The sequence below is a fragment of the Gadus morhua genome, chromosome 9 (assembly GCF_902167405.1).
Source record: "Gadus morhua chromosome 9, gadMor3.0, whole genome shotgun sequence".
NCBI lineage: Eukaryota > Metazoa > Chordata > Actinopteri > Gadiformes > Gadidae > Gadus > Gadus morhua.
In genome coordinates this window covers 16,000,803-16,023,767 of record NC_044056.1, presented here as the reverse complement: position 1 = coordinate 16,023,767, position 22,965 = coordinate 16,000,803, and the positions used below count along the sequence as shown (strand labels likewise).

Sequence of the window (22,965 nt, the reverse complement as noted above, 5' to 3'; positions counted from 1 at the left end):
TTTTATCTCAAAAACAGAGCCAGATTGACCAAGATACTTTGCCACAACATAAAACATATAGCCATAAATATATATAGATTTTCCTTCGTAGCCGAGTTTATGCCTGTTCCAGCTACACCCAATGTGTAAAGTCTCTAAGCAGAATTAATTTTTCACTCGTACTAGTCTTTCAATCACTGAAATTGCCTTAAGATCCTAATCATAATTTTGATTATTTGATTTACTACCTCGTATAAAAGCAACCAAAAAAAATATCTTTGGAGAAACAATTGACAGAATTTCACCTCATGTTTATGTCAAATATGCGTACTCAGAACTATTACTATAAAACCAGATTCTTTTTAATGACGTGAGCCAGGGTGATGCCTTTTTTTTTATTGATGAAATACATTTTCAACAGTTTGTCAATGCTATTTTATATACAGTGAAATCGTGAATCATTGTAGGAAATAGGTTAACAGAAAGGCTGTTCATAAGTTCATAGATGGACTAAACGATACCAATTAAGACAATAAATGAAATATACAAAAACACCAAGATGAGGTCAAGGGATGGGTCATTTGTAAATACCTGTGAGTCTGTATGTATAAAGGTTTTCAATGTCAAAGCGTTGCCGCGTTTAGTTTTATGGAATATGCATTTTGAATACAAACAAATTCAATAAATATAAAAATGTCATGGAGACGTTTCGGTCAAAGAAAAGTCAAGCAAAGAATATCCCTTTCTTTAAATGAACAATGTCAGAGTTTTGGGCAACATTTTCCATTTCCTTGAAAGTGGACTGATCTCCTGGTCGGTTTTGCATGTAGTGTCATTAGGTGAATGTGTGTGTAATACTGTCCAAAACAGCTCAATACTCTACACAGATACACACAGGTCACACATACTTTGATAACCATTAGGCACAGAACCATTCAAGCACCGATGGAAAAAAATGGGAAAGCAGTCTGATAGTGTTTGTGTTTAAGAAAAGCTGGATTCCCCCTCCTGTGCCCTTGGGTCTCAGCATCGGTAGAGTTCATGGGTCATACTGCCATGATCCATGCATTAGGCCTCATGGTGTCAACTCCCACGCATCAGGCCGCGTTCAGCAGCCATAGGTCCAATCAAACGGTGGGGCTCTTGCCCGTTGCCATGGTGGCGGTGGCGTTGGGGGCGGGGCTCTGCTGCTGTAAGTAGGTGGGGCGCTTCACACGAGGCTTCCTGCGCTTGGGTTTGCTTTTGGCTTTGGTCAGCTGTACCACAAAGAAGGACAGGACAACCATGGCGCCCAGGAACGCAAAGACGGGGATGGTCTGGCCCACTTCCTGGTTGTAGCGGCCAGGCATTATCCCTGAGGTCAAAGACAGGAAGGTACCGGTGAGTGGAAGGAGAAACAGACTCAGCAATACCATCGGGAGTCTCAAGCCTTAGCAGCTTATAGTGTGGCATGTAGCCTGAGTCAGATCCTGACCTTTGACCTGGTCTGGTGGTAAAGGGACAGTGAACCTAAATCTGTTTGTTTTTTGTTTTAAACATTTCTGATGATCATCATAGTGGTAATCTATGCCATTTGATCACGGTTACTGAAATAAGTAATTTAGAGAAAACAGGTAAAATCCTATGTGTTTGCATAGGATTTTGTGATAGTTTCACTCATTTCATGTACAACATCGCTCACTCTATTGCTCATACACAACAGAAGTAAAAAAAAGTTGTTCTAAAATCAAGCTGAAAGAGGGGAATTAGACTTTATTTTATATTTTTGAAGGTTCTATCCTTTTTATTGCAGAGTAACAGACAGGAAGGTATAGTAGAGAGAGGGGAAGACATGCAGCAGAGGACCACGGTCAAGAATCGAACCCGGGTCGCTGCGGTGGGACTGAGCCTTTAATGGTACACGCTCTACCCGCCGAGCCACCGGGGCGCCCCGGGAATTAGACCTTAAAGTGAATTAAAGCTCTTTGTATTGAACTTATGACGGTTTGGACTCACCACCAGGGATGTCCCAGGCCCCACTCTCCCCAGGAGACAGAGGCCTGACCTGGGGCCGGTAGGGCCTCACGTTGGGCAGAGCCACCTTGTCCAGGTCCACCGAGAGCAGCTTCTGGTGCTTCCACAGATTACTAGGAATACAAGAGAGTAAGAGAGGGAGAGGGTGAGAGACAGAAGGAATACAGGGCGGGCAATGCACAAACTCCATCAAGCGCAGTTGAGAGCAATTTCTAGAATTTTGTCTGGTTGAGGTAAAAACCTATTAACGAGTTGCAAGAACAGAATAGCTGTAAAAAAACATCAGCCAACAACACACCTCGCTTGAGTTATTCCCTTTACAGAACTACAAAATATGTAGTGTGTAGGATAATGTGCGATTGAACGTACCTGGGCGCTGTCTCGTTGAGTGGCTGGGGCTTAGCCCAGGACAGGTGAGGGCAGGCAGGTAAGGGGCGGGGCTTAGGATCGCCCAGGTGTGGCTCCAGCACCTTAGAGTAACGATAGAGATGGTTGCCTGCGAGGGAAAGTGGAGGAATGTTTACAGAAGAGTAGAACATATACAGACATATAACGTGAGTGTTTTTGCATTGCATATGTACATGCAATCATGCGAGACGTATTCAAAATATATATCTGACAATTACCATTCAAAACCATGCTTACCTTCCAGTCTTTGTGGCAGTGGGCGGTCTGTGCCTTGAGGGGCCGATACTCTGCTGTGGGAGTGGACCAGACTCGGCGGAGTCATGCTATAAGATGTGTACTGCAGCAGCGCATCCAGCAGCCAGAAACAATCTGGAATGGAAGAACCAGGGGAACGTTAGAGAAGGTCCTGAGAGGTGTTGGTGAGGCACCAGCTTGTAATGGTGACCAGCCTGTGATCCCTGGTGACTATTTGAACAAACAGCAGCTTTGACACTTTTTCTACAGAGTGAAAACTAACCAATTTGTTGGTAGTTAATAGGGATGTGAATAACTCAAATAATCGGTGGCTGGTATGAACGAATAATTGATTATTCGATGGGTGCCAACATTCACGAAGGCAGCCATGGATCGTCGGCAAGGAATCAATTAGTAGGCCTATCTTAAATGCAAAAAAAAAAACGACCTGCTAAGTGGGTAGAGTCAAATTGTCATTTCTGCCTACAAAACGAGAGCTGGTAAATTGTGAAAAATGCATTAAACTGTAATCCAAAAACGCGGTATGGACACGGTTATAAGCTATAGACCCTAGAGTATCTGTGGTATTAAGGCTGGGATGAATTTCAAATTATAAATATGTACACTTTATGTTGAAAGTATACACCGTCGCGATTTCCATTGAAACGAATGGCGCGGTGATTCGGTCTTCAAAACGAGAGCTGGTAAATTGTGAAAAATGAATTAAACTGTAATCAGACAACGCGGTTATAAGCTATAGACCCTAGAGTATCTGTGGTATTAAGGCTTGGATAAATTTCGAATTATAAATATGTACAATACATAACGTTAGCTTTCTAGCGCATAGCTGAGCGGACTAGAATACCTCCCGTTGCCAAGTCGTAGCTAAGGTCCGTCCTATTTACTGGAGGAGTGAAAAACGTTTCCGTTGCATAAGAAATTTACGAGAGGTATTAGTCAAACCCTCAGGCGTTACCAGGGAAACAAAGTTATGGTTTGTGAAAAACTTTATATTTGGATTGTAAAAAATATGAAAATATAAATGAATGGTCTGTGACCATGGTTAGAAGCAGGATAATGCCCTTGGACACCTGTCCAACATTAGTTCCATCCGTTAATTCTTGTTTATTTGAATGGGAATAAATGTTAACGGTCCAAATGTTAAAAAAAGACTTTGACCCTCGTGAACCAATAATCGAATAATCGAATATTCAGACCCATCCCTAGTAGTTAAGCAAGGCAGCTGTTTAAGTGTTGTACTTGTGTTTCATCCATTTTGCAGTACAATTGCGTTTATTTTATTTTCATAGGCTAGTAATACTGAAACATCACCCTGTAACTGACATAAGTTCCTCTTTTAATACTTTATTATTGACTAACCAAAGCTAGATTTAACAAGCAATTTGTCTCAAAACAATCATTCAGGATTCCATTTTCTTTTACCTTTTTGCCTGTGGCTATCATCTATACAGTTGGAGTCTCCATACAGAGCAATACGGCCGCCCCCGTCAGATGGCGTTTGGTACAGTCCAAGGATTGGAACTCCTTCCACTACTGCGGTCTCCTGCTTCAACACCTCCAGACCTAAACCCCACACACACACACACACACACACACACACACACACACACACACACACACACACACACACACACACACACACACACACACACACACACACACACACACACACACACACACACACACACACACACACACGTTTGAACAGACTCCAGCTCCTCGCAGTGTACCAGACTAGCGCAGACAGGCTTTGCTATCATTCTCAAGGAAATAAAATGATTTAACAGCCCAAAATAAATACCTTGGTCTTTAAGATTTTTGGCGATCACTATTCCATCTTCAGGGAAGCGGGCGATACTGCAGCCTGAGGCATAGTACACTAAAGAGAGAGAGAGAGAGAGTCAAGACATACCCAGGGACCGCTAGTTAAGGAACACAAGATAACATTCGGAAGATACCTCAGAAATTAGATGCATTATGAGATATGAGATAAAAGCAAGGCATCTATTCCCTAAAAACAGGGTGGCTCTCTTATGTCATTTTAAAGAAACGACAGGATGTCTGCTCAACTGGAAGTAAAATAACTACTATATTGAATAATGGTGCATTTCTTTGGCATCTGTAAATAATATGAAATAAATAGAAAAAAAGGAGAAAGCATCCATCTATCTCTATATCTATATATATTTATATTTTAAGAAACACAGTAGGTTCTGTAAAGCTTCCCAGTGACAGGGCAGATCATTAAGTTGTTTTTGGCGTTTTATGTATGCATGAATGTGTATGTGTATGTGTGTGTTCTTACTGTCGTGATCTGCCATGGTGAAGTCTCCCTCGTAGAGCCCGTCGCTGAAGGCCATCCCCCACACAGAGATCAGCTCGTTCAGGGCCGGTATGTTGGCGCCCCCCGTGTCCGGCATCCACCACTGCCTGAGGATCACATCAGAAAACAAGGTATAAAAAGACCAGAGCTCAATAATTGCCAGACCTAATTTCCAACATAAAAGGCGTGCGTTTAACAACACCAAAAAACGACTCAACGATCAGCGCTGTCAGTGGCAAGCTTGACGGAACACGCTGTGTGACAAGCAACAGAGGAGCCTCAAAATAAACCAATCAGCAAGGCTCTGGCTTCAAATCAACCAGCGGCTCAACCACTCGAGGCAAGGCGGCGGCGCGCTAACCTACCTGGTGTTCTCGTCGTAGAACTTGACCTTCCTCATGACGGAGGTGTTGTACCAATCGCTGAAGACGATGAGGGACAGGCCGTTGTCGATGTCCCTCCTCAGCTTGGTGATCTCCTCGGGGAAGTACTCCTCCTCGCTGTCCACCAGCAGCAGAGTGCCGTACTGGCTGGCGTCAAAGCAGGTGATGGGCGCACCCAGCACCTCCACAAAGTAGCCCATGCTCCGCAGGTGTTGGTACATGTCCCGGAAGTTGGTGTGAATGTGGTCCCCGTTCCTGCACGCACGCACACACACACGCACCGACACACAGCTTGAAAGGTGGACCGGATATAGAGTAGCAAAGAAAGTGCATCACACGATATATGATATGATATTTGGTTTTGATGACTGCTCAAAAGGGCAGATGATTATACACACAAATGATAAGGTTTCCATATCAGGTTTGGGCAATATTAAAAGGTGTTTGGAAGCCTTGTAGATTTAGCATAAAGCCCACATTGATATTTACCTTATCTTCCTACTAGTGAGAGAAGATGTCTAACCTTTAATAATTGTATGTGTAGGCCTGCAGTATTATTCTAATCTTTTCTGTGTTTACCCTGCGCTGGGTGAGATCCAGTTTTTTTTGCATAAATCGCTGTGCTGCTTTTGGAGGAAAGGGTACCAGCCTATCACTCTATAAATAATATTAAATAAGAAATAAAGGCAAATAAAACCACTTTGAGAACCATGACGGCTTCAAGGATGTTTCACATCGAAGATGTGTAAAAAAGGCCTCCAGCCTGCCGTTATATGTGCTTCTCATTAGTACATTAGTTCCATCCCGTCCCTAGCGTTGGCCTCCCGCTCCACCCACCAGTCCAGCGGGTCGTTCTTCATGCGCAGGTTGTCTCGGGGGAAGTAGCCGGGCGGGTAGCGCAGGTTGTGGTACTGGTCCCACAGCACCCTCTTGCTGCGGGGAGGCGTCGGTACAATCTTCACTTTGATGGGCAGCTTGACGGTGGAGGTCAGCTCCCCGCCCACCACCGACTGGGGAGGGGCAGAGGACAAATCACATTCATTCAATATTAAAACCCTTTAACGACCTGACACACTGGGGGCCGCCGTGACGGCCGCGAGGTCAATGAGGAGACCAGCCCTCGCCTTGACAGCACTATGACTCAGAGCCAGGAGGTCCTGAGACGATTCCTCACACTTTCCATTCATGTTTCGGCGTCTTCTCATGTGCCTCTGCTGGCACCCCATTGTTATTAGTCTATCTACCCTGGAAAGAGTAGGTCTATCTGGGAGGGAGGGGCCCATCTGTACAAGTGCTCAGGTTGCTCATATAGAAGTGTTGACTTTGATTTATGGAGTTACTGTAAAGAACAAAAGTACATTTTTTAAATGTGTTTAAAATACCATTACAACAGGAATAAGGGTCTTACATTGACCGAAATACAGATATAAATTAGTGCTAGGCGTAATACGATTTGATTTATTTATTAAAATAAGCTAGTCACTGAAAAATCCAAAGCAAGCGTCACATTTCCCTGTTCTTATTTTAAATCACTCACGTCGTTCTCCGCCGGCGACGCCACCGTGACCATCACGTGACCCTGGGCCACGCCCTCCCACGACCCCGCCTTCTTGGCCACAGAGATGGAGATGGCCAGGTAGCCTGCCCATGGCCACAGCACGGCCGAGTAGGACATGGCCACGTCGATGTGGTCCCCGTTCTGGGGCAGGTAGGGCTGCCAGATAGGCTGCGGGTTGCAGGAAGGGTTAGGCATCACAGTTTTCCAAAAGCAGCTCACAGTGAATACAGGTACCACAACAACATTTCCAGTCTGCTGAAGTCCTATTTTGAAATGTGACACGAGCCCTTTTCCCTCAATGACGGGAGAATCAGTTTTGGACACTGTCCAGAGTTGCGTCCCTTTCACACATGTAGCACATAAAATGAGAATGTCGCGTGGATGCTGGAAAACCGGTGTTTGGGTGAGGATAGAGGTGAAGCCCGGGTAGAGCGGCAAGGACGCAAAAAATATACTATATACTACTACATGGTCAAGGACGCAGGGTGTGGGTGGAGTATGTGCTACATAGCATTACATCCTTTCAACTGTGAGTCCAATAACCGCTTTTTCCGCCAGACACTAACGGACAGTTCTGAATTCAGGGCAGTGGTACACAAAAGAGTGTCTTTGCTTTACTCACAGTGAAGAGGGGGCTCTGTTCCATTAAATCGGCGGTGCTCATGCATACCTTGTCTACGATCCTGCCGGTGACTCCCATGCCGTTGAGGATGGTCACGTTGACGATGGTGGGCATGCCCCCGTAGTAGATGGGCTGCGAGCAGTAGGGCCACATGTACGGACACTCCGTCAGGTCGATGTAGTTGGGGGAGAGGCTGAGTGGGAGGTCAACAGAGGTCCAGGGGTCAGATCAGGGTAGTTATAGATGTGGAACAGATTCTCAATGTAGTTAAAAGACGCCGCCTCCGTGAGATACCGCCTAACCAGGTCAGGGATCTATCCACACCTAAACAACTTTAGGGGAGGGAATCTCTCAGGATCTCTTCGGAGATTCAGTTTCTTGGGGTCCTAATTAAATGGACACATTTCATATACAAATCATTCATTCTAACGCTGATACACAACGACCATGGCGATAACACGCCCCCTCTTTCCTAGAACTCTGCGCTGAACCAGAGGCTTAACTGGCTCTTCAAACTGTTGGTATTATTTAGGACACATATCGGGACTCGGTATCAGAGACACAAAATGTGTTCTTGATTAAGTACATAGGGATTACATTTTCAGGATCTTCTCCACCTCACTGTTAGCTAGGAAAGAAAAAGTGGAAAGTTATGAAATTATATTAGAGTGATAATGCGAACTGTGGTGGAAACCTGTGGTGGGGTTCCACAAGGTGGCTGTGGTGCTCGTCACTCACCTGGCCTGGGGCCGGTAGCTGTTGAGGATCTGGTAGGCCCTTATCAGGTCCAGTTTCCCGTGGCCTTGTTCGAACATGTTGGCCCCGGGCAGCCTGCGGGCTGACGCCATCAAAGCCTGCTTCATGGACGCTGGGTTGATCAGCTCCCGGTTCAGCACAGTGCTGCAGGCAAGAGAGGACTGCTGGTTCGGTGTGCCTGTGTGCGTCTAATGCATCCATTACGGGCGTCAGGTTTAATACCAAGCAGACTCTAAACCATTTCAACATGTCTGGTCACGCTGGCCTGTTCACGGTATAACATCTGCAGCCTGAACCCAAACTGTCCATTGGTCCATTGACAGGCAGTCGATGAACCAGGACGTTTAACGTGAGCGATGGGGACCCCCTGCACAGAGACTGGGGTTACCGACCTGGCCAACAGGGTGACGGCCCCCGCCACCACGGGCGAGGCCACGCTGGTGCCCGACAGGGAGCGGCAGCCCTCCTTCATCCCGGACCCCCGCACCCCCGAGCCGTAGGTCACGATGTCCGGCTTCACGCGGCCGTAGCCCCCTGGTAGCTCCTGGGCGTGGGAACACAGACACGCACCGACACAGAGAGAGAGAGAGTCAAATAATCTATAGCTGCGTGATAGCTCCTGGGCAAAGAGAGGGGAAGAGAGAGGGAACCAAAAAGGGAGTGAGAGCGAGAGCATCAGAGCGCAATGTGTGAGCAGACGTGTGACTAATGAAAATGGTCATGGAGGGAAAGAGATTGTCTTTGTGATATTGGGCCGAAGGGCTTTTATGACAGGGAGTGGGGTCGTTCTTTAAGAGGCCGTCTTATATTCAGCCAGCTGTTCAGAGAGAAGATGTGTGGGGATGAAAGGAGGGGGGGGGGGGGGGGGGGGGGGTGCAGGCTGGGGACACGGCCGGCAGCTCTGTTTCTACTGAGTTTACATAAGAGTGAGAGAGAGAGAGAGAGAGAGAGAGGTTGAGAGAAAGTGAGAGAAACCCACCCATGTGGTCATTCCTCGGGAGGAAAACCTGGCGATGTTGTCCTCAAAGTCGATGCCCCCCACCCCGATCACGTCCATCTGATCGGCGGGGTTGTTCAGTGTGCTGAGATCCAACCAAAGATATAAGGTTACCCACGGTACACATGGACCCTGATCCAAGCATGCCCCGTTGCCCTGAGGGGTGGCGCAACTCACTCACCCGTACAGAGGTCCGTCGTTGCCGATAGCAGAGACCATGATGACGCGGTTGGCGGTGAGCTCCCACACCTGGAGAACGAGGGACAGAGCACGAGCGGGGAACACTTTACCCACAGGTTGGACTGAGGTATCTAAGCGCCTGGAGGATCTACGAAGGGATTGCTGTTCTGCAGCTGGATTTATGCATTCTGTTGAAAGACGTTGGCCCCAAAACGTATACCATTTCCATGGCATTTCACCTATGCCAGCATGAATTCTAACATTATAGTCATATATTTTTGAGGGGGGAATCTTTAGCTAACGAAAAAAACAAAAACAGACCCTAAAAGTGAGAAATGGTTAGATAAAGTTTGTCATATAATATGATACACTAGTAATTAACTGAGTGACACAAGAATGGGTAGAGGCGTTGGCACCGGTGCCTTAGAGCACCGTCTAATGCATTGGAATAACAAGGCATTTAAATGACTATCAATTACATACATAACCGGTTTAATTTAACACAACAATAAAGTAGGGATTCAGGTAATGACATCACCTTGTCAACAAAGGGGTGGTCCATGAAGTCAGGCCCCCCGATGCTGAGGTTGAGAACGTCGATCTTCTTCAGGATGGCGTAGTTAAAGGCATCAAGGAACCAGGAAGTGTAAGACACCTTGTGGACCAGGACACACCGGTTATACATCACATGGTGGTGCAAAGCACCTCCTCACATGGAAGACAGACAGAGGGGGCTATTAGGACAATTAACACGCACGCAGAATCCAATATTACCCATTTCAGAAATACACAAACAGGTGGCGGAAATGATGAAACTGGTCATAATAATAATAATAATACATTTAATTTAGAGGCGCCTTTCAAGACACCCAAGGTCACCTTACAGAGCATATAGTCATGCCATGTCTAATGATACTGGAAATGACACGCTCAAGTTCCATCACCTACAACCACTGCACAAAACACACTGATACATCTTATTCACCCTCCTAATATATGACTCTTCTGCTGGCTTCACTTGCCTTCACATGCCACTTTGAATTAGTATGAACTCATTGACAAAATTGGTGGACCTACTTGATTGTTGGTGAAGACCCTGAAGATGTGAAGCTCAGAGTCTGGGGCGAAGCCCTGGCACTCCCTCATGCTGGCAATCACTCCCGCGACGAAGGTGCCATGACCCAGCCCTGCAGAGAGAGCAAGAAACTCCCTCAGAACTGCACTGTAGGCCTCAGGCGAACACTCAGAACTCCACTGTAGGCTTGAAGATATTTGCCCAAAAAACAACAGTCCACATATGAAGAGCCCAGTCTGATCTCTTTTTATTAATATACCATATCTTGCTAAACTGAAAAGAAAAATGAAAAAAAACCTTTTTTAACTAGGAATATTGGAACACATGCAAGCGCATAGTGCCACAGATTTAAGACATATTGATGTCAATCCTTTGAATGGAAGCAGTGACCCATATCACTCTTGGTACTATTTATAGCCACATCATCCATATCATATTAGTCTTCATCTGGCATTTCAAATATTGCCATCAGCATCATCATCACACCCGTTCTCACCATCATCCAGAGTCTTTTCGTTGGTCCAGTTGGTCCTCTCCTTCACGTTCTTGAAGTGAGGGTGCTTCTCACTAAGGCCTGTGTCGAACACTGCCACCTTCACCCCAGAACCTACACACACACACAAACAGACACATACACATTATATTTTATTAGTAATCTGTCCAGGTTTATTCTGTGAAACTTTGATTTGCAAGACCTTGTCTGAAGGGTGCTCTATAAACAAAGCTCATAAGGGGTAAAGTCATGTCAATAGGGCTGGAGGTCACGGTCCAGGGGTCCTACCGGTGTGTCCCATCTGCCAGAGAACATCGGCCTGGAGGATCTGGGCCACGTGGCGAGGGATGGCCCGCAGCAGGCGGCGGCTGGAGTGGCGGCCTGTGGCGTGCCAGAACCCGGAGCTGATGGATAGGCTGGTCCGCCGGAGGGGGCGGGATGTCTGCCACGACTGCCACTTCTCCGTCCAACGAGTGTCATTGCAAGGGCCGCTGGGTTCAGGTGCTGTGAGGACATAGAGCATGGACGGCTTGACGCAGAGCCGGGACCAGACAACTGAGGACCGATTCAAAGTGCTGGCCTCTTGGGGTTTCCTTCTAGGGCCCGACCGATATAGATTTTTGAGTGCCGATGCCGATTATTTTCAGAGAAAAATTACGATTACGATTTAATCGGCCGATTAAAAACAAAACAAAAAAAAGCCTATAAAACGTAGTTTTTGATACCTTAAATATACTTTAAACACTTTTGACGAATAAGTGAATTGAATGCAGAACCTTTGAGTGCTTTAGAATACATTTACAGTCAAAAATGAGTGTAATGTAAAATGTAAAATAAATAACTAACCCCCAATGTGCTGCGCTCGTGAGCAGTGACTAACACGTGCGTGCTGAGCAGTATGGTCTAACCGTTAGAGTCCACAGTATAACAAATTAACATGGCCTGGGACCTAAAGAAAAACAGGCACAACATGCTCAAACAACACGTCTTGTGTACATTGGTGAGGTGAGCACGCAGCTGCCTGAGCGAGCGTGCTTTCATGTTGTACGGCAAAATTCAATCTCTTTTTTACTCCAGCTAAAGTTGTTAGTTAACAAGGCGAGTAGGCGCGCAATCTGCAGGATACTAAGCGCAATAACATTTCTAAAAAAAAAAGAATAAAAAAATATATATAATAATAATCGGTTGTAATCTGCGTCTTTTTGGCAGATGTTGATTATTTTCAAAAAGGCTATAATCGGCCGATTAAATCGGCAGGCCGATGAATCGGTCGGGCCCTATTTCCTTCCATCTTAAATGGAGGTGCCGTCCGATCAGTAGCACGGCCCCACATCCTGATTCCACCTTTTTCTCTTTCACCGTTTCCATAAGGCTTTCTCCCTCATGGTAAGCAATTACTTTCCCTTTCATTGGCATCATCAATCCTTGCCCTCTCTTTATCTCTGTTTATTCCTCTCCTACTCCTATTCTTCTCTCCCTCCCTCCCTCTTAGAGCAGCCAAACTATCTGTCTTTAGGGATGCACCAATACCAGTACTTAGAACCGATACTGCACTCATAAAACCTCTAAGATACAACCACCCGTTACCACCTTACGCAACATAACCTTTTATTTTATTTTCTTCTTCATGGTAATTGGTCTGATATGATCATAAACATAGTAATCTATGCCATTTAGGTGCAGATACTGAACCAAGCCCCCAGTTTAGAGGAAAAAGGGGTAGAATCCGATGTTTTTGCCCTTTTCCCCAAAAAACGATGCAGGTTCCACTCGTTATGTCAGAGGCGCTTGGAAGTCACGACCTCGGTGGATCGGCGGCGGGGTCTGTGTGACCTCTGCCTGGGCGGCGGTTGACTGTGGCTTTCGAGAGAAAGTGGAGCTTTTTGGAAACGTATTGTATACCGCTACGGTGTGTGTGTGGATGTGGACTGTCCGTCTGAGGAGCATCGACTAATATAAAACCTGAGTCTGAGGGTTGGGCTTCGCGGACAAATACAGTACAATGACCATGGCGATAACACACCCCCTACACCCGAGATCTCTCTGCTGAACCATTCTCTGGCTCTTTAAGCTGTTACGGTATTATTTAGTACTCATATCGGTACTCGGTATCAGAGGGTACACAAATGTAAGTACTTGTTCTTGGTCTGAAAAAAGTAGAATCAGTGCATTCCTATCCGTCATTATTGCAATATAGGTGCATGAAACCCTACACATTGAATCAGTTGAGAATGATTGGTTTCAAAGAAGAACCGTCACTGGTCTTGAGCAAAAAGAATCAGAGGCAGGCTGTTCTGCTTCTCTTCTGTTCTTGCCATGCTGCCTAAAGATGTAATTTAATGTTCATTGCTCCCAGCCTTTCCTGGTCTAATGGATGTTTTTGTCCATGAATTAAAGTGTTCAGATAATAAGTGTGGGGCAACCAATGTCCTTTGCCACTGAAATACGGAAAATGGGAAGACAAAACAATGAACAATAACAATGTTAGCTTTCTCATTATGGACTTTGAGATCCCACCACCGCCTCGTAACCCTGGCACCGAAAGACTCGCGCCGAAAGCTGTGTGTTTCAGGACACACTGAAAGCTTTCATCCATCGCCAGGTACAGCAGGCGATCAGCAACCCCACCCCCAGACAGCTTCACTTAGTACTCCTCCATGTGGAAACACAGACACCCTGTGTTTCTGGCTTCATATCCCCCGTGTAGGGACACAGACACACACAGGCTCTCAGACACACACACCATCTCTAGTGTGTGGCTGTGTGTGTGTGTGTGTGTGTGTGTGTGTGTGTGTGTGTGTGTGTGTGTGTGTGTGTGTGTGTGTGTGTGTGTGTGTGTGTATTCAACAACATACAAGTTCATACACAAACTCCACACACTGCAATAATAAACACACACCTCCTCTACACAAACACAGACTGCAGTGACACACATGCCCACACCCACACACCTCGCCTCATACCAAGTGTACAGAGAGCAAGAGAGAAAGACCGACAGATATAATGATGGACTATGGTCAGAGGCCAATCAATAATTGTGAAATAGGCAATGCTGCTCGTGAAATAAACTAAAGCTGAAAATATGACACTTTAGGACTGCAACTAACCAGAGCCCAAAGTGTTGGCTAAAGTTTCCTTGATCAAGACAAACTAAAGTATTCAAATCATACGATATCAGCATTCTCAAAAAATACAAATGGCCGTCACAAATAACAACAATGAAAACAGTGAATCCATACAATGTGCGTGATGCGAGCATCGACGACTCACATGGGGTGTACTTTAGGGTCCGGAACACTTTGCGCTGTGGAGTGACGCGCTTGATGTACGGGTGGTCCTCCAGCGTCACCAGGTTGCTATGTGACGCCTGCCGCATGTGGACCACCTCAAAGTCGCTGGGGAAGTCGGAGGCCGGGTTCTCCCGGGGAACAATGTGCCACTCCAGGACCCCGTCCGCGGCGTTCCTCAGGGCGCTGCTGATGTACAGGCTACGGGCTTTGGCGGAGAAGTAGCCAGTGAAGGCGACGATGTACTCTGCACAGAGGGAAGGCCAGGAGAGCCGTGTTAGGAAGCAGTCTGTGTAGGCGGCCCAGCGGCCCGGCCTGCCAGTGTGTTAACAAGCTGGCCAGAATTGAGCAACTCAGATCTGATTCTGAGTCCGACCTGCAGGGCGGTGCATACATTCTCTATGTCTGCTGCCGACACTCTCTCCTGGGTCTTCACTGACCCGTTAACAAAGTGCAGAAAAAGCCTATTTAAATTAAGGAAAATAAAGAAGACTGTTTGCATATGGAACAGACAAGTTATGAGACAGAGCGCGCTGAATGCACGTATTTCCAATAATGCTTTATATTTATAGAGCACGTGATATAAATGATAAGGGTTCGGTGGGTACGGTTTTAAGGTGTAGATAATTAACAATATTGAAAACTAAAAACCCATCAGAAACACAAGAAATGTGGGCAAACATTGATGAATGAATTTCATGAAATATCCAAATATGATCTACCTCTTGGGTCTATTATCCATTTGTGGACATAATAATAATTTTCTAACTCAATGAGATGTATGATAGAAGGCTGTGCTATGGGCGGGTTAAACTCACAGATATCCTGCCACAAACCATCTCCGAGCATGACATACCTAACTATCTCAACAATAAAACTCCAGGAATAATTTAAAGAAAGGACAAACTGTAAGCGTATTGAAACTCTCTGCAGCTGGGGAGTTGCAGTTTAAACAGCCCATTTATATAGGACAAGTGAATGAAAAGCATTACACTCACAATGATGCTGGGTAATGATTAAATCCCAGTAGTAAGACCTGCATCACCTGTATTACATAACAATACATTTCTAAATACAGAGACAACAATACACTCCTGCCTGCTTTTATATTGCTGACAAGATGATATGTGGGAGAGCAGAAAAACAAGTAACGTGAACCAGACATTTTGTGCTGCAATCTATTCCTCAGCACAATGCCTGCAATACCGATACCACCACTGATGGCATGTTGTGTCCAAAAGGAATAGCTCAGACAAACATCTTGTGGGATCCCCTCCTCCAACGCTAGCTAATGAAAAGGCTTCGGGAGGACTCGAACCCAAACAGAACCTAAGAGAAACAAGGGACTTTTTAGAGAATTAACCCATGTTCCCTCACCGTGTTCCACCACCCGAGTGGAGAACTCCAGCTTCACCGTGAGGTCGGAGCAATTGGAGCCGGAGGAGGAGGGCGGGGCCTCTGTGCTGGTGGGAGGGTCATAGGGCTGCTGGGCTCCGCCCTCTGCCTCCGTTCCCACCATGGGCAGAAGGCCGAGCAGCAGCCCCAACAACAGGGACACCCCGATGGGATGCAGAGGCATGGCGGTTCCTTGGTAGACCCACACCATTAGATAGGGGTAAGGCTGGGTAATGAATTAAGTGTTACTGAACGCAGGATCGGGTGTTAAGAATTGGGACCCAGCATTTCAAGTCCAGAGCTCGGTGATTGAGTCCACATTTTTTAAGTCCTGAGCAGCTTGATTCATTTCTTTCGGCGTTTCCTCTCCATGTTTGTAGTGCAGTTAGCAGGTCAGTGGTGGAGCCCGACTACAAACATGGTTTTCATCTTGAGAAGCGATGCGTTAAACCAGTGGAGATGTGTGGAGGATTAGCGTCGGTCCAACCAGTGACAAGTTTGGTTTAATCCAGGGTCGTCTTTTGATTCCTAGAAAAGTAAATGTACAGTTAGGCATTTTTGTTTTAACAAACAAAGTAATTATGTCAGGAAGTAACACAGCCATAAGGCATACGCACAGAATACTCCTCCGGCGGATCTTGTCTATTCCCTTACTCCACAAGCACAAATAGAGCACAAGGATACACGCTTATAACCCATTGAAACACAATCAATCATAACGAAGATAGTGAGGGCAGAGAAAGAGGAATCGGTGCCATGTCAAGCACATGGCACCGAGAGCTCCAAGGGCCCTGGGCTGAGGGGGAGCTACCAGATAGACAGGAGCTTCACAATAGCAAAATGGAAACCTATCGCTAAACGCCCAAGGCATTCCCACATGACATCAATACTGCTACAATAAACACATTCTCGTAAATCAGCTCGGAGGCTACCGAAGCAGCAAACAGCAAACTAGGCTTTTATAATACCTAGCCAAGACCTCCACCCCTTCCTGGACAACGCCTGATGAGATAAGAGGCTGTTAATTCAATCAACATGTCTAGACAAACCAGTAGTGACACTCTGCATATCAAAAACATATGCACTTTTGGAAAGCAATTACAATTGAGTAACTTATGGGTGGCAGTTATTTTATTTAGCGTCTACTTATGACACTAAGACTCTTCCTAGTAAGGAAGATTGATGTGGGTAGGAGGCTTATACAGTGTGGACTGTAAGTCTGTGAACAATTTCACTTGAACAAAGATGGATAAACTATTTTTACTCTAGAAAGATGCATTAACCTACATCTAACACGTCAAATCACTGCTTTGAAGTTTGGGGAAAGATCCCTCCCTCTAGAACAATGGAGCTAATGACTACTGGTTCAGACCCATGGTTGTAAAAATAGCCATATTGCGTACGGGAGGGCTGTAAACGACAGGGTGTGACAGCTTGTGTAAACAAGACACCACACTGCAAAATTATAAAAGACAGAACATTTAACTTTTTTAGTTAGATTACTAGCACACTTCTCATTCCCTGCAATCAAAGACCAGGAAAGGCAGCAAATGGCTTTACTTTTGACGTTAAATGTGTCAAACAGCCCGTTGCGAACCAACACCATCTCCAGTCCAGATATACCATTATGGGATAACGTATATGGATGATAGCGCCCAATATATTTGCTCACGATTAGTGGGTATAGAGTAGAAATCTTTCTATCTTGGTTTGAAATTGTTCCACACGAGTTTACACTTTCTGAATATACTCGTTCATTGTAATTGGCTAATTTCATCAACATCTGTTGAGACAGTGTCTCTTTACCAGGCATTGCTTGCAAAACATGACCACAGGAAAAACAAACGCTCATTGATTCCAAATATCTTTAACAAAACAGTAGTAGTACAGACAAAACGTTTAGCCAGTAAACGAACAGTCAACACAAATAAAGATATGGTACTATTTGGTGTTATGTCCAGATCCACTAGTGATTTTCACCCTATAAACTAAGAGAATAAGCCTCAACACAGTATATCTGAGGCTTACAGAGAATAGATCACATATGACATATTGTCTATCAGACCACTCGAGTATTTACTTGAGAGAGAGAACAATGTACCGCAATAATGTAAACAACGAAGCGTGCTAATGCCAGCCTGCTACAAGGAGCTTGAAGACCCCATCACTCTCACATGCGCAACGCTAGCTTGCTAGCAGCATAATGTCTTGAAGCAGTGGGATACAACAGCATTTACTTGGTCCTACTTACCTAAATGTCTCGCTTTTCAAATAAATGTCTGTCCATGTATGTTGTTACGGTCAGTGCTATATCAAGTATAGACTGATTTCTAGTTTAACAGCAACTGAACAAAAGCTACCAGAAGCAAACTCCTCCGTATACCACACTGACGTCTATTTGATCGGGTTGCCAGATTTGTGTTGACTAAACAGATCAACTTCGAATGTGCGCCGGTTCTGCTTTAATACTTTCATAACTTGTGAAGGTTGTACATATTTCTTCGGAGTTTTATTTGCACCGATTTTTGCCACGGTTAGATCATCTTAAAAAAAAAAGGTTGCTTTTAAAATAATAGATGGATCGTGTCCAATCTGGCAACCCTGCTGCCTGGGGGAGAATCATCAGAAGCCTTGCATTCACTAGTACCGTATGTTCCTGCAAGTGCAGCCGCACACTATTAAGGCTGCAGTTTCAGGACATCACTCATGGGACCACAGTTCTGGGAGATAAGTTGAACTAACTACATTAATACATTTATAATTGTAACTTGTTTAAGTTTTTAGCATTAGGTAACGTATGGTTAAGTTAAGTTATCAGGGTAGATATGGTTACTTTTAGGAATTAGTAAGTCAGAGATGGTTAGGTTTAGGTTTAAGAGTAGATATGATAAAGTTGACTGATTAGTAAGTCAGAGGTGGATAGGTTTAGGTAATAGGTTAGAAGTGGTTAAGGTAAGGTTGTAAGTTTGAGATGATAAGGTTATAAGGCGAGAGATGGTAAGGTTTAGGTAAGAGATGGTTAAGTTCAGCTGTTAGGTAGAAAGGATTTAGTTTAGAAATGAGGTTACAGCTGATTCAATTCAGGTTTTAGGTTAGGAATGAGACGAGAGATTAAGTTTATGTTTTAGAGATTGCACTTCTTTTTTTTGGCCTTTGTTGCATTAATAACAACGTTCTGCCTGTAGAGGGAGCCTGATAGCCACTTCATACGGGAGGGTTCCACATCCTGTTAGGTATATACTGCCATGGCTAAACTTGCCAGGGGTTTGTCATGATGTAGTCAATCAGTAATCTGTCGATTTTTTCTTACAGAATATGTACGATGATGTGGTATAATTAAACAGAGATAAAATTGGGTTGAAGGAAAAATACAACTCCGAACGAACCACATATTACAATACAGTATACAGAAGCAGCAGCTGCAATGTATTTTGGTTTAAGTCATAAGTAGCATAATATGAGAAGCAGAAAGAAGCCTCCTGCAAACACTGACATCAGGAATGCAATACCTCTTCAAGAAAAAATGTCATCACCAATTTCATTTATTGGCACATATGCATAAAACAAAAACTCATCAAAGAAGTTCATTGTATAAAACAAATAACAAAAGTAAGAAAAACAAGGGAAGTGTTAAGGGATACTCATTTACGCAAATAATACAAATAACAACTGTAATTAAGTAACAGTGTTGCATTGGCTACTTCATTCAGGACAGCATTTACACAAAATCACAAGTATATATCAAAGATTAGAGGAAACAGTTGTACAAATGTGTCTGTTTACATTCTACAAAACGGTTTACAAATACTTAAGTAATTCATTGGTATAAACTTGACATTCAGCAATGGTTCTGGAAGTTCTGATTCTGTGCGAGTCCAACTAATAGCTTGGCATGATGTATCATTATGCCAAGTTTATAATTCCCTTATTTACCAATGACTGAAACGCAACTTGTTTATGATAATGGTTGTTATGATCTAGAACACATGTTGTCATCTATCATGAATTAAGATTAATTATTGAGGTCACTGAATTTAGTTTCAAACCACAAACAGCAGTCTTTTCCATGTTGCGTCTTTGCACATATATAAATTGTAGACTGTATTAGAACCCATTTAGATGTTCCGATGTCCTTGTCTATGTGAAAGATTAAAAAACAACAACATAAAGGTGTTGCGCTGGCTAGTGTGGTCAGAGGGTAAGAGAGACAGCATCAGATGAACCTGGACTGGTGGAATGATCCAGAATGGGACATTTGGGACATGGCCCATAGAAGGTGTTGCTGGGTGTTATCCCAAGGTTTTATTTTGTTTTAAAATAAAGTGGTCCCTGTCAACACTCACGTCTCGTGGGCGAGGAAGATGACGGAACATTCCAAGAAGAAGCAAAATAACAAAATCATTTTCCAACATAAAAAGGAATAATGAGGTCAGTTGATGTGGCTCGGTTAGATTTCCAGTATCACTTATAAAAACTTCACAAAATATAAGGTTTATAATAACAGGCCAGCTCATAGCAAACTGCTCACGGGAGTAATTGATATAATAAGGCATACAGGGAAATGTACTGTAAAAGCCTTCATAATCACAGACACCATTGCACTATAAACACACTCTTTCTATTTGGCTCCAAACCTCTGGTCACTGTATACTTTTTGTTTTCTTAAACTAACCTCAACATGACCTTTCCTAGGAAGAGCTTTGCAACAAAACAGGAAAACCACTGACCAAAACAAATATAGCCAAGCCGTGGTCTTGCATTTTTAACGGAACGTTTTTAGATGTACAATGGTACTTGCCCCATACATAGGGTTTTTAGAAAAATACAGATGGTAAATAGGAAAATGTATTTTGTACTTGTTTTAACAATTCATATCCAACATTTATTAACTTGAATAGGCCCCAAGCAATATTACAAATCCCATGTGAGGCGAAGACAGAGGTGGGCAGAGGCGTGGCATTAAACTACAGTCCAGAGGTCCTTCACTGCTGATATCAATTCTAATCCCAAAGCCTTAGAATGTCATTGAATTTAAGTGCAAACGTAACTGTAATGTATTTACAGCATGGATTCTTCAAACGATTCTAATTATAAGATTTATCTCCTTTAATACCTCACGTTAACATAATCTTCACATTAAAAAGTGTAGAAGTTTTGAGACCACAGATACACATTGTTCAAAAACAGGAATGAGGAAATGGTTAAGCGCATAAAATAATATTAAACGTAGTGGGTTGGCAGGTGGTTGTGTCAGACTCACAGGCAAGAAGAGCATACAAAAACACAATTAAACCGCAGGACTCTTAACACCAACTCAGAGAGTGCAGTGAGACGGACGGCATATCCTTTTATATTGATGAGACCACAATATGTGCAGGGGACGTACAATATACTAGGGTTCTGTTAAACAGATCTAATGCACCTAGTAGGACATGTTAGAAGACTCCAGCTAAGAAGTATGCGCTGCTTTGATAAACCAGCCATCGAACATAGCCATCGACTGTTTATTCTCATCGTAAAAATATCTTTGGTAGGACCAATTGAAACTGTGGTTGCCCTCCTGTTATTCTGAACGGCTTCTCAATGGGAAATGCTGATTGAAGTAAAAACTAAACAATGACATGTAGGCGGAAAAAAATAACATAAGATTCACAATATACCAAGTTTTAGCCAGCTGCAGTTGTGTTATTTGAATGGAGCAAAACGCAAGATATGAAAAGCTTAGGCATGAGTCCTGATGGATCGTATGTATTTGAATGTTGGCCTTCAACAATATCCAAGTTGTTGCAGTGGGCTGGGTCTCCCAGCTCTTCAGATAAAGTTTGGCTGTACTTGTCCATCTGTTCAAGTCGCACAATAATTATTTCACAGCAATTTTCTTTCAACAATGAAATGAACAAGAAAAGCAGTTTTCAGTCCTCTTCATAAAAAGGCAACCCTTTTCTACCTACCACAGTACCAAGAATTCTGTTCAACAGATTATCATAGACGGCCATCATCCAGTGACCGCTTGAACGGAAACCAATAGTAAGGTCAGTAATAATAAATAAATATGCAGAGGCACAGGCAGCACAGGAGGAGGCCAGGAATAGGAGGTGAAGAGGAGGACAGCAGGAGGAGGAACAGGTGAGGAGGAGGACATGTGGGGGAGTAGAGAAGCGTGTCTACCTCAGCCTTGGGGGGGATGAATGAGAGACACAGAATGGGATGCAGCCAAAGGTTCTCCATGTTTCTCCCAGTGCTGTTGTGGTGGTTACACCACCTGGAAGGGACACGTTCTGCCATTATAGTCCACGAGCTCCTCACCAAAATAATGCATCACACCGCCTCCATGCTGCCCGTACTGTACACTTCCACCGGGAGTCACGCATGATGCTCGCATTGCTACCGGCAACAGTGAGTCACAACCCCATTGACGGGTCAATCTAAATACATCGGCTTCAATTCATATATTATCTTCACAGCCCCCGGCCTATTGGGCAATGGCGATGGCTTTGGGGGACGCTGGACACCGCAACTTTAAGCTGCAGCGATCCCTGTGAAAGTACTGCCCCAGACAGGAGCCTACACAGGCAGGAGCCGCAGCGAAGGGCGAGGCGGCTTAGGTGTCATCCGTTGTACTGCTGCTGGTAGCGGCGGTTGAGCTCCCGGAGCTCCTTCTCGCGGGCGCGCCGGGCCTTGTTGGACTTGGTGGAGCGGCTGGAGCGCGTGGACTGGGCCGACTTGGTGCTGTGGCAGCGCGACGAGGCTCGCTTCAGCAGGTTCTGGGAGATGGAGCGCTGCAGGTTCTTCATGGAGGAGCAGGCCGCCATGCTCACCACCCAGGGGTGCTTGAGGGCCTGGCCGGCGGTCAGCCGCTCGCTGGGGTCCACCGTCAGCACGCGCTCCACAAAGTCCTTGGCCAGGTTGGACACGCTGGGCCACGGCTGCAGCGGGACACAGATTAGACCGAGCATGAATCAGTTCTCATGTGTTTAGCATGTCTTTCATTAAGGGTGGTTAAGGCCCAATCCCATTTCTACCCCTTACCCCTTTCCCCTTGTTTTAAAGGGGTAAGGGGAAGGGGTAAAGGGTAGAATAAGTTGGAAAAGTAACCTTACGTAACCTTACGCCTTCCCCTTCCCCTTCCCCCTTCAAAACAAGAGGGAGGGGTAAGGGGAAGGGGTAAGGGATAGAAATGGGATTGGGCCTTAGTTTGGCACCAGCATTCAACGCTGAAACCATTCAACGCTGTTTGTGCA

The 22,965-nt window shown here is 44.8% G+C and overlaps 2 protein-coding genes across 2 annotated transcripts in view; both read right to left on the bottom strand.

Annotated features, from left to right (window-relative positions):
- Positions 1-355: 355 nt before the first annotated feature.
- On the bottom strand, positions 356-18,154 carry mbtps1 (membrane-bound transcription factor peptidase, site 1). Its single transcript, XM_030365629.1, has 22 exons — positions 17,976-18,154; positions 15,707-16,252; positions 14,313-14,576; positions 11,331-11,546; positions 11,046-11,156; positions 10,552-10,661; positions 10,013-10,129; positions 9,476-9,543; positions 9,277-9,379; positions 8,690-8,841; positions 8,280-8,441; positions 7,590-7,734; positions 6,899-7,087; positions 6,199-6,371; positions 5,344-5,616; positions 4,961-5,085; positions 4,457-4,534; positions 4,078-4,218; positions 2,638-2,769; positions 2,362-2,488; positions 1,975-2,105; positions 356-1,333 (listed from the first exon to the last, which is right to left on the bottom strand). Exons 2-22 carry the CDS (start codon positions 15,933-15,935, stop codon positions 1,107-1,109), a joined length of 3,273 nt encoding a protein of 1,090 aa, XP_030221489.1. The 5' UTR covers positions 15,936-16,252; positions 17,976-18,154; the 3' UTR covers positions 356-1,106.
- Positions 18,155-19,246: 1,092 nt separating this feature from the next.
- The window catches only part of pskh1 (protein serine kinase H1), a 9,212-nt gene continuing 5,493 nt past the window's right edge, over positions 19,247-22,965 (bottom strand). Inside the window, exon 4 of the mRNA XM_030365630.1 lies at positions 19,247-22,650. Coding sequence (XP_030221490.1) covers positions 22,333-22,650 — 318 coding nt within the window. The 3' untranslated portion in view covers positions 19,247-22,332. The remainder of the gene's footprint in view (positions 22,651-22,965) is intronic.

What these genes read in the sequence shown, in the direction of transcription:
- mbtps1 (XM_030365629.1), bottom strand. Translation starts at nt 15,935, where the DNA reads ATGGTGTGGGTCTACCAAGGAACCGCCATGCCTCTGCATCCCATCGGG. An exon ending in AGCTACCGGCCCCAGGCCAG is followed by an intron (nt 7,735 to 8,279) that starts GTGAGTGACGAG and finishes CCTCCCACTCAG; the next exon opens with CCTCTCCCCCAACTACATCG. An exon ending in GGCCTGGGACATCCCTGGTG is followed by an intron (nt 1,334 to 1,974) that starts GTGAGTCCAAAC and finishes CTTTGACCTCAG; the next exon opens with GGATAATGCCTGGCCGCTAC.